Genomic DNA, 13,505 nt, shown 5'->3' with positions numbered 1-13,505 from the left:
CAATGTATATCCTTTAGTAGGTTTAGTTAATGGAAAATGTAGGTTTGTATAGTTAATTGCTTAATTAATTAGTGTTAATTGTTCTGAGGGGAGGGGCTAGCCCTACAAAAGGAGCCTCTCTTTCAGTTCATGAGAGAGGATTTTTGGATTGAGCTGTGGATGGGGCAGCATTGTTTTAAGCTGTCCCATAAGGTAGACGTTTGATGGCAGTACTGTTGGTTTTTGTTCCGGAATCACCTTGTAAATAAACACCTTTGCACAGAAGAACTTTTGCGGTTCCGCCATCTTTTTATTTTGATAGAGGTTAGGTTTTCCAGTTTAGCCTTCTGGCCTACTCTATGTGACAAGCTGTTATTTACATTTTGTTAATCTTAAAAAATATGTCTACTTTTTCTTCCACTTTGACATTACAGAATATGTTGTGTAGATTGTTGACAAAAAATGACAAATACATTTGAATCCCATTTTATAGCACAATGGAAAAAGTGAAGAAATCCAAGGGGTCTGAATACTTCTGCAAGGCACTGTAGCTCAGAGATTCTTGAAAGACGGAACAATCTCAACTTCTTTTTCACAAATAATATATTTTTGAAATATTTTAGAGGATCAACCATTTTTGTTAATTTATTTGAAAATGCAATAAACTGGATTCATGTCAACTCAGTCAGACACCATAAAAGGCATGTTATTTTTTACATGTATTGTCCAACAACTGTTTAAAGGCCTTGCTTGTTTCATTCTAACATGAGATTATTCAAATATGTAATACAAATCTCCTAACTTTTTTCTATTTATTGCACTATATAGATTCAGAACATAAAAAAGTTATTAAAATGATCACTTAGGTATATACAAATACTTCAACAGTTTAAGCATATTAATACTTATTCCCGAATATTGACAAAAACATAGATTTTTAAGGGGGTTACCCATCAGTGACAGAGTTGAAATGCCTCTAATGGAGTACAGATACTTAAAACAGACATATTTTTAAGTTCAATACAAACATTCTCTAAATAATGGAAAATAATTCATTAGAAATTCCCCAATAAAAACATAACTGTTCTAACAGATCTTTCAGCACTCTGGCATAGTTGACATTAGACAAAAAATCTGATGGAGTTGATGTTTTACGGAGTTGACAATTTGCACATTTTTCTTCAACCTTCAAGTGGTATACTTAACAGCAATTTAGGTTTTCCTCTGTTGTTTTATGGCTCTAAAACCTAATTAAAATGAACATATTTTAACCATAACTCATATTCTATCTTCTCTATAAGTAGGGTGACCACATGTCCTGGATTGTGCGGGACAGTCCCGCATTTTGGCCCTCTGTGCCGCGTCCCGCAACCAAACATTCATGTCACGGATTTTATCAAATTTAATTAAGCACCACAATAAAAAATGATAAAGGTTGATTTGTCCTGTATTTCAGTCAGACATTCCAAACTGTCTCATGCACTTACATTGCCCTTATGAAACAATATATATCATAAGGATGTAGTACTGGTGATGTTAAACACTTCTCCAGTCATTGTTGGCCTATCGTCAACCAATCACATTTCTCAAATCCTTTCAGGCTAAATTCCATTTAATCTTGGAGAGGACAGCTAGTCCTCACTACTTAAAAAAGGGTGCTTCTGATGAAGAGCTACAAAAGTAAGTAAACCGCTGTATTAGACTTACGCAATAAGGCCCGAGGAGGTGTGGTATATGGCTAATATACCATGGCTAAGGGCTATTAAGCGCGATGCAAAGCGGAGTGCCTGGACACGGCCCTTAGTCGTGTTATATTGGCCATATATCACAAACCCCCGAGATGCCTTATTGCTATTATAAACTGTTTACCAACGTAATTATAGCAGTAAAAATAAATGTTTTGTCCTACCCATGGTATACAGTCTGTCAGCAAATCAGCATTCAGGGCTTGAACCACCCAGTATATAATGAAAGATATAGGCCTAAGGTAATTTCATCAAATGTGTGAGGCTCTCCAGTCTCTATGCTCATTAGTTGCTCATTCAACATATTTGATGACACTTCACTCAATCCCATTTTTAAAGGTCTCCCTATTGTTTTACATTCCCTGAGACCAACCAGAAATATTTCATTGGCCACATATTACCAGATTTTCATAAAAACAGCCACACCTGCTCTCTAGTTTCTGTATCACCACATTTTGCACTGAGGAAAAATACTAGGCTAGATGCCCTTAAATTCAGCTTGGTCTCAGTGGCGTGTAGTCATGGATACCAAGGGAAGCCAAAAAACATCAACAAAAAATCTTGTGTGGCCAAAACTCAACAGCACAGGAATGTGGGCTACTAGGCAGAATGTACTTTGATTTAAACAAAATACAGGAAAGCTATATAGTTTGCTAACATCATCTGCTCTACATTGCTAATTAAACAGTAATTCAATTGCAAGAAGATCTAATGTCACGTTCCTGACCTGTTTTCCTTTTTTCTTGTATTTATTTAGTTGGTCAGGGCGTGAGTTGGGTGGGTTGGTCTATGTGTGTTTTTCTATGTTGGGGTTTTTGTGTTCGGCCTGGTATGATTCTCAGTCAGAGGCAGCTGTAGATCGTTTGTCCCTGATTGAGAATCATACTAAGGCAGCCGGGGTTTCACGTGGTTTTGGTGGGTGGTTGTATCGCGTGTCTGCATTCGTGCCACACGGGACTGTTTGTCGATTGTTTTCATGGTGTTCTTTTGTTTCGTGTTCAGTTTCGAATTAATAAATAATCATGGACACTAATCACTCCGCATATTGGTCTGATCCTTCTCGCCTCTCCTCCTCGTCCGAGGAGGAGGATTACGACGATCGTTACATCTAAGTGCTGCAACAAAATTAAATAATCATGTGGGCTACACTGTACCGCAAATGTCCCACAAAAGCATCCTGTTGTCCCGCATTTGGGTATTTTAAATGTGGTCACCCTATAAGGGAGATGGAGTTGACAGGTTATTGTTGTGAACATGGTGATTTCAATATTGTTTGTTTAAATCTATCAAAAGTACAGGACCTTTAGGACCATACAATAAAGAAGGGGTTGTCAAGATATAGCTGAGCCTGCTCATTCATTTCTGATTAATTTAATAAAGATAGACAAATCTGATAGAGTTGAACAAAACTTCTGACACATTTTTTTTTAGGAATCACAGTTTTCAGATACTGTAAATCAGGAAACCCTTTCTAAGTTATTTAATTTTTGCACTTTTCTTTTACACTTTTTCGGGGAGTTTGCTCTGGACAGGGGCATTTCCTGGCACACAGTCAACATGGAAATGAATAATATTGAAAATATTTAGAAAATTACAAAAAACAAATATTTTACAGTACCAGTCAAAAGTTTGGACACACCTACTCATTCAAGGGTTTTTCTTTATTTTTTTTACTATTTTCTACATTGTAAAATAACAGTGAAGACGTCAAAACTATGAAATAACACATATGGAATCATGTAGTAACCAAAAAAGTGTTTTTTTATACATGATTCCATATGTGTTATTTCATAGTTTTGACGTCTTCACTGTTATTCTACAATGTAGAAAATAGTAAAAATAAAGAAACACCCTGGAATGAGTAGGTGTGTCCAAACTTTTGACTGGTACTGTACAATTAATGACAAGAACTATATATATATCCCATTACCAAAGCAGTTAGGACATTGAAATTCTCAGGCCAATCACCATTTGTTCATCTAGCATTTACAGTGCAATAAACCATTAAAAAAATATACATAAATAAAATATACAAATTTGAGACCATTTACCTAAAAAGATGGAACATCCCTACACAGTGTTCATTCTCTATATATCAGAAAACCTTTCTGTTATCATTCCCACAGTCATTTGTTATTTAAGAAATTAGGTAGTTCCTGAAGTGAGGGTTGGTGTGGCTTCAGCAGACATCACCTCCAGACTTCTCATAGCATCAGGTAGTACACCATGGCCAGGATCAACAGCCAGAACTGAATCAAATAAAGACAAGGGAACGTTAGACTTACAGTCTAAAGACAAGGGAACGTTAGACTTAAGTGTTGTTAGACTTTATCTTATGATAATGTCTCTACTGTATGTTGCGTAGTATACAAAAGTGTCCGATAAATCGTTTTCGGGTAATGAAACTGTTGCAACTGAATACTTCACTATTTACCAACCTAAGTAGACCAACTGAATACTTAACTATTTACCAACCTAAGTAGACCAACTGAATACTTAACTATTTACCAACCTAAGTAGACCAACTGAATACTTAACTATTTACCAACCTAAGTAGACCAACTGAATACTTAACTATTTACCAACCTAAGTAGACCAACTGAATACTTAACTATTTACCAACCTAAGTAGACCAACTGAATACTCACCATAAACATTAGCACAGCGAAACCATACCAGCTGATAGCCCATGTATATCGACTGAACACAGACTCAATGTGGTTGAAGCAGCCCTGGGTAGAAAGATAGAGGGTATAAACAGGATAACCTGTGCCAAGGTGGTTCAAGGACAAGCAACAATGTGCTTACTTCAAGTGGGAGGTATAAATGACCCCTAACCACTGATACAGTATAGGGTCAGATATTTTCCATACTGTTATTAGTTACAGTACAGTTATAATTAATGGCAGGTACTGTATAATCAGATCCTAGATCTGTGGTTATGAGCTACTTAAATCTTGAGCCTTCAAGTGAGAATCAGAGAACCAGAGGAATCTCTTTGGGGTTAGGCAATGGGAATGTGTTTTCTCACCTTAGTGAACATGGTGGTGTTCTGGCCGTTCTTGCAGGCCTCTACATTCACCACCTCGTAGTTGTTCTTCCTCTTGCAGCAGTGTGTGGGCCAGGGGTAGTCTGTACCAAACTTCTCCCTGAAGGTGGAGTTGTACTCTATCCAGTCCACTGGGCCATCTGTTCCACAACACTCCACCTGAAATAGGAGAGGAGAGGATGTTGTAGAAACAATACATGGGTGAGGAATATTCTTCAATCAAACAGGAATAGTTTAGTTAGTCAGTGGACAAACTGATGTTGTGACAGACTGAACTCACTTCACCCAAACTGAGCGAGCTACTGTATACTGTAAGTATTTGTAGAAAGTGCAGCTCTACATTCTTTATCCTTGTGTCCCTGTGCAGCAAACTGATCCCATCCCTTTGTCAACGTATGCGCTACTGGTGTTTGAAGTCAGGAGAGTGCAGGAGAGCAGAGAGTTGTGAGCAGGCACACTCTTTATTGGGCAGAAGCACAACGAACGGACGCAACATCGTCAAACCTCCAGCCAATATGCTAAAGAGAACTGCGCAAAATACAGTCACAAAAAACAAACGTAATAATCCAACCTCCTATGGGTTACACAAGAATACCCAGGGGGGGGGGAAATAACCAGCCTGGCGCAACACACTGAACATGTAACAAAACAAACAATTCCACACAAGGACATGGGGGAACAGAGGAATATATATACACAATGTAATTAGGGAATGATAACCAGGTGTGCGGGGAACAAGACAAAACAAATGGAACAATGAAAAATGGAGCCGGTGACGCCGGTGACGTCGACCGCCGAACGCCGCCCGAGCAAGGAGAGGAGCCGACCTCGGTGGAATTCGTGACAGTACCCCCCCCCCCCCCTTGACGCGCGGCTCCAGCAGCGCGCTGACACCGGCCTAGGGGACGACCCGGAGGGCGAGGCGCAGGGCAATCCGGCCGGAGAAGGTGGAACAGCACCTCTCCTCCGGACCGTACCCCTCCCACTCCACGAGGTATTGAAGGCCCCTCGCCCGACGCCTCGAATCCAATATGGACCGAACGGAGTACGCCGGGGCCCCCTCGATGTCCAGAGGGGGCGGAGGAACCTCCCGTACCTCAGACTCCTGGAGCGGACCAACCACCACCGGCCTGAGGAGAGACACATGGAACGAAGGGTTAATTCGGTAATCGGGGGGAAGCTGTAACCTGTAACACACCTCATTCACTCTCCTCAGGACCTTAAATGGCCCCACAAACCGCAGACCCAGCTTCCGGCAGGGCAGGCGGAGGGGCAGCTTTCGGGTCGAGAGCCAGACCCGGTCTCACTGCGGTGACGGTCCACGCTGGTTTTGTGGCACAGCGCGGCCGGCTGGAGGTGAACATGGGCGGATTCCCATGTCTCCTCCGTGCGCCTGAACCAGTCGTCCACCGCAGGAGCCTCGGTCTGACCCTGATGCCACGGCGCCAGAACCGGCTGGTACCCCAATTCGCACTGAAAGGGGGAGAGGTTAGTGGAGGAGTGGCGGAGTGAGTTCTGCACCATCTCTGCCCATCGCCGCCCACTCCCCCGGCCGGTCCTGGCAATAAGACCGCAGAAACCTGCCCACATCCTGGTTCACTCTCTCCTCCTGCCCATTACTCTCAGGGTGAAAACCTGAGGTAAAGCTGATCGAGACCCCCAGACATTCCATGAACGCCTCCCAGACTCTCGAAGTGAACTGGGGACCTCGTTCAGACACTATATCCTCAAGCACCCCGTAGTGCCGGAAGACGTGTGTAAACAAGGCCTCTGCAGTCTGTAGGGCCGTAGGGAGACCGGGCAGAGGGAGGAGATGACAGGACTTAGAGAAACGATCCACAACGACCAGGATCGTGGTGTTTCCCTGTGAGAGAGGAAGATCGGTTAGAAAATCCACCGACAGGTGTGACCAAGGCCATTGTGGAATGGGTAAGGGATGTAGCTTACCTCTGGGCAGGTGTCTCGGAGCCTTACACTGGGCGCACACCGAGCAGGAGGAAACATAAACCCTCACGTCCTTTGCCAAGGTGGGCCACCAGTACTTCCCACTCAGACAGCGCACCGTCCAACCGATCCCCGGATGACCAGAGGAGGGTGACGTGTGGGCCCAATAGATCAACAGGTCACGGACAGTAGACGGAACATACAGATGCCCGACGGAACACTGGAGGGGAGCGGGCTCTGTACGTAACGCCTGCTCAATGTCCGCGTCCAGCTCCCATACGACCGGTGCTACCAGGCAGGAGGCCGGGAATATGGGAGTCTGATTCATGGACCGCTCCTCTGTGTCATACAGCCGGGACAGTGTGTCTGCCTTCACATTTTGGGAACCTGGTCTGTAGGACAGGGTGAACACAAAACGGGTAAAAAACATGGCCCACCTTGCCTGACGAGGATTCAGTCTCCTCGCTGCCCGGATGTACTCCAGGTTGCGGTGGTCAGTCCAGATGAGGAAAGGGTGTTTAGCCCCTCAAGCCAATGTCTCAACGCCTTCAAAGCTTTAACCACAGCCAACAACTCCCGGTACCTAACAGCATAGTTCCGCTCCGCCGGGCTGAGCTTCTTCGAGAAGAAGCACAGGGGCGGAACTTCGGTGGCATGCCCGATTGCTGAGAGAGCACGGTTCCTATCCCAGCCTCGGACGAGTCCACCTCCACTATGAACGCCAAAGCGGGATCCGGATGGGCCAGCACGGGAGCCGAGGTAAACAGAGCCCGTAGGTGCCCAAAAGCCCTGTCCGCCTTAGCCGACCACTGCAAACGAACAGGGCCCCCCTTCAGCAGTGGGGTAATGGGAGCCGCCACCTGGCCAAAACCCCGGGTAAACCTCCGGTAGTAATTGGCAAACCCTAAAAACCGCTGCACCTCCTTTACCGTGGTGGGAGTCGGCCAATTGCGCACTGCAGAAATGGGGTCACTCTCCATCTCCACCCCTGAGGTGGAAATGCGATACCCTAGGAAGGAGACGGCCTGCTGAAAGAACAAGCATTTCTCAGCCTTGATGTACAGGTCATGCTCCATCAGTCGTCCAAGCACCCTGCGCACCAGGGACACATGCTCAGCGCGTGTAGCGGAGTATATAGTAATGTCATCGATATACACCACTGCAGGTCCCTGAAAATCTCATCTACAAAGGATTGGAAGACTGATGGAGCATTCATCAACCCATACGGCATGACGAGGTACTCATAATGCCCTGACGTGGTACTAAACGCCGTCTTCCACTCGTCTCCCTCCCGGATACGCACCAGGTTGTAAGCGCTCCTGAGATCTAATTTAGTGAAGAAGCGCACCCCGTGCATTGACTCAATCGCCGGGTAACTCTACCTCACCGTGATTTGATTTAGACCTCGATAGTCAATGCACGGGCGCAGACCTCCCTCCTTCTTCTTCACGAAAAAGAAACTCGAGGAGGCGGGTGAAGTGGAGGACCGAATGTACCCCTGACGCTGGGATTCAGAGACATATGTCTCCATAGCCTCCGTCTCCGCTTGCGACAGGGGATACACGTGACTCCTGGGAAGTGTAGCGTCTACCAGGAGATTTATCGCACAATACCCCCGTCGATGTGATGGTAATTCAGTCGCCTTCTTGGAAAGTCCAGACCAGGTCTCCAGAACAGAGGAATATATATACACAATGTAATTAGGGAATGATAACCAGGTGTGCGGGGAACAAGACAAAACAAATGGAACAATGAAAAATGGAGCGGCGATGGCTAAAAGGCCGGTGACGTCAACCGCCGCCCGAACAAGGAGAGGAGCCGACCTCGGTGGAAGTCGTGACACCCTTGTCTTTCCCACACTATGGGGCTGTCCAAACCGGTTCACCCAGCAGAGACACATCTGGACTCTGGCATTGATGATAGAGAGAGAGGGACATGCTATGTCATGTCAGAGCTGACAATTCATCTGCTACTCCCAAGGGTGTGTGCGTGTGAGTGTGTGTGTGTGTGTGTGTGTGTGTGTGTGTGTGTTACTGGAATGTGATACCTTTCCCTAACAGATACTCCACACAATAACCTAGGTTAAGTCGGTCTTCGTGCTAGTCGTCTGTTTGGAATGTGTGGTGTGGCTCTGATTAGTCAGATTATCCTATGACAGATTCCTTTGATTTGGTGACCAGTCACCTCTTTCATCACTTTGTTCCATGTCAGTGTGATCCGACTGCCAGAGTCACCGTCGGCTGCATAGTACTTCAGCATCTGCTTCTTCACCAGATTACTGTTTCCAACCAGCTACAAACAGCACATAGGAGAGGATGAGACAAAACAGGAGAATACGTTTCAAAGTGGTGTTTCTAGAATTGTGCTGTTCAAACAATGTGAAGATCTGAAGGTATCCCAAGTTGCCCATTTCCCATGTACTCACATAGTCTCTGTGGGTGACTGCAGTGATACACGAGGCACACTCAAATATGTAGATGATCAACATCAGGATCAGATACTGTCAAGATCCCAAAATAAATATTTTCCTTTACTTGAAAAGAACAACAGGGAAAGAGATATAGACATACCATATATTCCACTTGAATTATATATTTTGAATCAGTGTTCAGATGAACAAATGAAGAACTTCGGTGACCAAATAGATTGTGATGAATTTAGTATCAAAGTCTTACTGTTAGCATTAAGGCACGGCTCTTCTTCGCAGCAGCCAAGATACCAAAGACACACATGCAGAAGAAGGCAAAGCCTGTGAAAATGGCAATCCAGGCCCCGGCAAAGATTTCATCTTTCCCCGACACACTAGATATAGGGTAGAGCTTGTATTCATCTACTGCAACCCAGATGGCCAGAGCACAAAGGGCAAGACCTGCTGCCTATAATAAGGTAATAACATATTAAAAGTTGTTATAACAAATTGTAAACATTATTATAACAGGATCCTACATTACAATTGAAAGTGGCAATAACCCGTACAGTATAGTGCTGAAAAGGACCAGAAATCTAATGTACTGTAGTAAACTTCTGGGTTTTAATGTTAAGGACAACACCATAGATCTACACACCATTTGTCTACCATATGATTACATATGATTAAACAAATACTTTCAAAATACAGCTCTATAGGAATAAAATCAAGTGCAACTCTTACAGCTCCAAATATATTCCCCAGGATGAGAATGACCATAAGACAGGTGAATCCCTTTCCATCAGCCATGGTAGCAGTCCTTCTGTCAGCTCCTTCTAAACCCACTGCTCCTGAGCAGAGAAGAAGAAGACAGTGAAGAAATAACAGACCCAAGTATAAGTGTTTCTAACAGATCCAAGAGAATGTAGGTTCTGGCTGGATGTAATGTATTGTTGACATGGGAACATGTCCAGGGAGGGGCTTGATCTTATTCATACTAGCAGTAACAGAAGTGGTCCAACCAGTTTGGCTCAGCAAGAGATTGCATTGTGGTCCTTTTGAATGGAAACACTGAGATATTGACTACAAAATATGACAAAAGAAATGGATTCATGATAAACCTAGACTATATCTGGCCCAGACAGAAAGTGAGCAGTTCTGCCTGAAGCCATCAGTCCTCAGTCTACCCCTAGGCTGTATAATGTTACACCTATAGCAACTGGTATTTAACCATTCTTGACCTTTTTAGGTTACAGCAGTCTCTTAAATTAGCAGGTTTAAAGACTGTTAGAGTTAGAGCAATCATCACATCATCTATTTTTTCACACAACAAACATTACCTCCACTGCAGTGATGTCAGGCCCTGAGCATCTTCTTCTGTTGACCAAACAGCTGTCGTTCTGTTGCACCTGCTGTGCTCAGCACCTGTCTCAGCATACTGTTAAAGGTAGTCTACTTCCATGATGTCATGGGGCATGTCTGCACATGTCTTGATCCCAAGTTCCTAAAAAAAAGAATTAAAAAAAAGAATTTGTACAGTATGTTTGTACATGCATCTTCATTGTTTTGTATGTGTGTACTGTACTGTATATTGACTAATTGGGGTGTTTCCAACATTGAATTTATTGTCAACAGGCCTATTTGACATAGCTGAATAATACACTATTCCAGTGGACTGAGTGGCGTTACTATTAGTAGGTTGAGATGGAAAAGCAATGATGACATCTGCTGGGGAGAAGTGCCATTGCTCTTCTTAACTGTTCACACTCAAACAGGATACAGGACAATTTCATTAGGTAGTAGGCTACATTCTTGTTGAGAATGGTGTTTCTCATGAATGGATGATTAAAAACCTCTACAAAGTAATTTCATTGCACACATGTCATAATAATGCTTTTGTTTGGCTCTACATTACATTTGGCCTATGAAGAAACTCGTAGGTTATTGTCTTAAATGTACAGTAAAATAAGTGCCATTTGTAATTGTGTTGTAATAATTATGATCTGAATATCAAACAACAAATGTAATCTTGTTTCATACCAAGTAATATTCTTGTCATATTTTTTTTCATATTGTTTCATATCAAGTAATATTCATGTCATAAAAGCAGCCAGTTCTTGTGTTTTCCAATAAGTCAACAGTTTGTTGGTCTGTATTCACACACCGTAGTCTTGCTAACACCAGCCTCTCTAGCTCGCTGTGTTGTCCCGTGGGTCGTGGCCAGCCAGACTACACACACCTTGCTCCACCTGAAAAAAAATCTATATCCTGGAAGCAGGTTCTGTGGTTTATTTACAATGCAGCATGTGACTGACTTGGTCAACATTGAAGTGAATGGGGTTCAGATGTTATTCCTAAAGAACTTACCACCTCGGAAAACCTCCAGAAGAGAAGGATTACTCAATACAAGAGGAAAAAACACTCTAGTGATATTAGCCTTAAAATCAAGTCTGCATATAATTTTTCTTTTATCTCTGCCAGGTAAGTAGTCTGTCATTATTTATGCTTAAGTATTCTCCATCCTCCGCCCAACTAAATCAGTATCTCTTTACATTACAGTAGACGGGATAAAGTGCTGTAATGTAAAGTGCTACCCTGATTATTTCTTACTCCATAGTGTTATGTAGTAGGTAGTGTAGTGTAAGCACACAGTTAGGCAACACATTGACAGGATACACTTCCAAACTCCATTCCCCCTGGAGGCAGCAGGTGCTGAGCCTGGATGATAAGCAGGTGCTGTCAATGAAGGTGATAGTCAGTTCAGTAGGTGTCAGGAATGGAACATAAAGTTGGATGCCAACCGCCAAAAAAGTATTGTTGGTGGTGGTAATGCTAGAATAAAAAACATGAGCTGGCGCACACCCAGAAAAAAGGTTTGTGCTGACTAATGGCGAATAAACTATAAACTATCAAAATAAAGAAAGTCGCACCCTCCATATATAAACTCCCAGCAATTTAATGGGTATTTACCAACGTTTCGGCATCACTGTGTAAATAATATGGATGCAAACCGCCGTTAAACCTCATTGAAGAAGAAGAAGAATAATATGAAGAAGGTGATCGTCGGTCAGTATCCCAGCTAGCAAGCCATAAAGGCTGCGGGTTTTATTTGGTGGCCATGAGGCCTTTCGTTTATTTTTTAGCCTTTAGTTTGGGCATGCCTTTGGAATTTTTCCTTTTTGTACATATTTATGTTTATTCACCAACTGAAAAAATATATAATAAGCTTGGACTGGCCGACCAAGAGGTCAAGAACATAGAACCCCTAGACAAAGAGAGTGCAACAATATTCGTAGACTAGTTATTGATTTTGTAACAATAGCATCTTGTACAATATCAAGTCTTAGGAGAACATAATTGTGACAAATACCTTTATACTCATTTGTTTTTTCTCAGGGATATGAACTGAGCTCATGATGACTGGGAAACTGAGTGAAGAAATGGTGGAGCTGCTGCTTGCACCATGGCGATCGTCTCCACGGGCGACGGGACTGGAGTGCACGCTGGTGGCGGCGTTGGAACTGTATGACCACTTCCCTTTAGATGTGGCTGTTACTGGGGGAACCCAGGAGGCCAACACTCAGCTGGCCAGAGCACTGTGTGGGTTAGGAGATGAGGAGGAGGAGGAGAAGGAGGAGGAGGAGGAGGAGGAGGAGGAGGAGGAGGAGAAAAGTGAGGGTGAGGAAGCTAGTGATGATGATGAAATTGAGATTTCGGGGACTCTGACTAAAGTGTTTGAGAGAGAAGAAAAAGGACAGGTTAAGGAAAGTGAGCAGGACGACAATAAGAGAGATGACCCTCCCACTGAGAATCAACCGATCATCCTGCACCCCAAATCACCAATGGTCCTGCACCCTAAAATCCCCAACATTCGGATTTGGACAATTCCAAGCCTTGATGGCCAAAACCACCCTATTGAACACTTCGATGTGTTGGTGGTCCTCACCTCAGTGCAGCACCAGGACAACCTCCCAGGGCCTATCATGGAGCTCCGTGACAGGGACCAACCGCTGTTCTTAGTCAGAGCTGAACAGGAGTGGGACCTGATCCAGGAGAAGCTCACAGGACCCTGTAAGACCTGTGCCTGGGAGAGAATGAAAGCCCGTCAGATGGAGATTGAGAGGAAGAGGCTGGCAGCCACAGCTGGAGAAGCTGAGGTCCCAGAGGATGTGAAGCAAACATTACTAGAGTTAAGGGAGATTGGAGCGACCATGACTACAGCTCTGCCTGAGCTGAGAAAGAAAGCCTTTTGTCAGTTCATGGTGGATGTTTTCAGAGAAAACAGAGTTCCAAAACTGCTGAGGAATGACAAACAGTGAGTGTGTGTTTAGTCTCATGTTATGGTTAATTGTGCAAACAGTGTGTACAGATAATTCATATT

General features: G+C 43.7%; 1 protein-coding gene and 1 long non-coding RNA gene across 2 annotated transcripts; both read right to left on the bottom strand.

Moving 5' to 3' along the window:
• Positions 1 to 3,623: 3,623 nt before the first annotated feature.
• LOC120030761 (uroplakin-1a-like) lies at positions 3,624 to 9,971 on the bottom strand. Its single transcript, XM_038976181.1, has 7 exons — positions 9,869 to 9,971; positions 9,393 to 9,593; positions 9,143 to 9,217; positions 8,902 to 9,009; positions 4,756 to 4,932; positions 4,373 to 4,456; positions 3,624 to 3,973 (listed from the first exon to the last, which is right to left on the bottom strand). The coding sequence occupies exons 1-7, from the start codon at positions 9,932 to 9,934 to the stop codon at positions 3,929 to 3,931; spliced, it is 756 nt and encodes a 251-aa protein (XP_038832109.1). The 5' UTR covers positions 9,935 to 9,971; the 3' UTR covers positions 3,624 to 3,928.
• A 519-nt stretch (positions 9,972 to 10,490) lies between these two features.
• LOC120030828 lies at positions 10,491 to 13,190 on the bottom strand. The gene is made up of 4 exons (XR_005473690.1): positions 13,071 to 13,190; positions 12,495 to 12,720; positions 11,289 to 11,860; positions 10,491 to 10,628 (listed from the first exon to the last, which is right to left on the bottom strand). It is a non-coding gene; the product is annotated as an uncharacterized LOC120030828 (long non-coding RNA).
• Positions 13,191 to 13,505: the final 315 nt, after the last annotated feature.

Source organism: Salvelinus namaycush, chromosome 37 (genome assembly GCF_016432855.1).
Source record: "Salvelinus namaycush isolate Seneca chromosome 37, SaNama_1.0, whole genome shotgun sequence".
In the NCBI taxonomy this organism is placed as follows: domain Eukaryota; kingdom Metazoa; phylum Chordata; class Actinopteri; order Salmoniformes; family Salmonidae; genus Salvelinus; species Salvelinus namaycush.
This window is presented reverse-complemented; position numbering and strand designations above follow the sequence as displayed.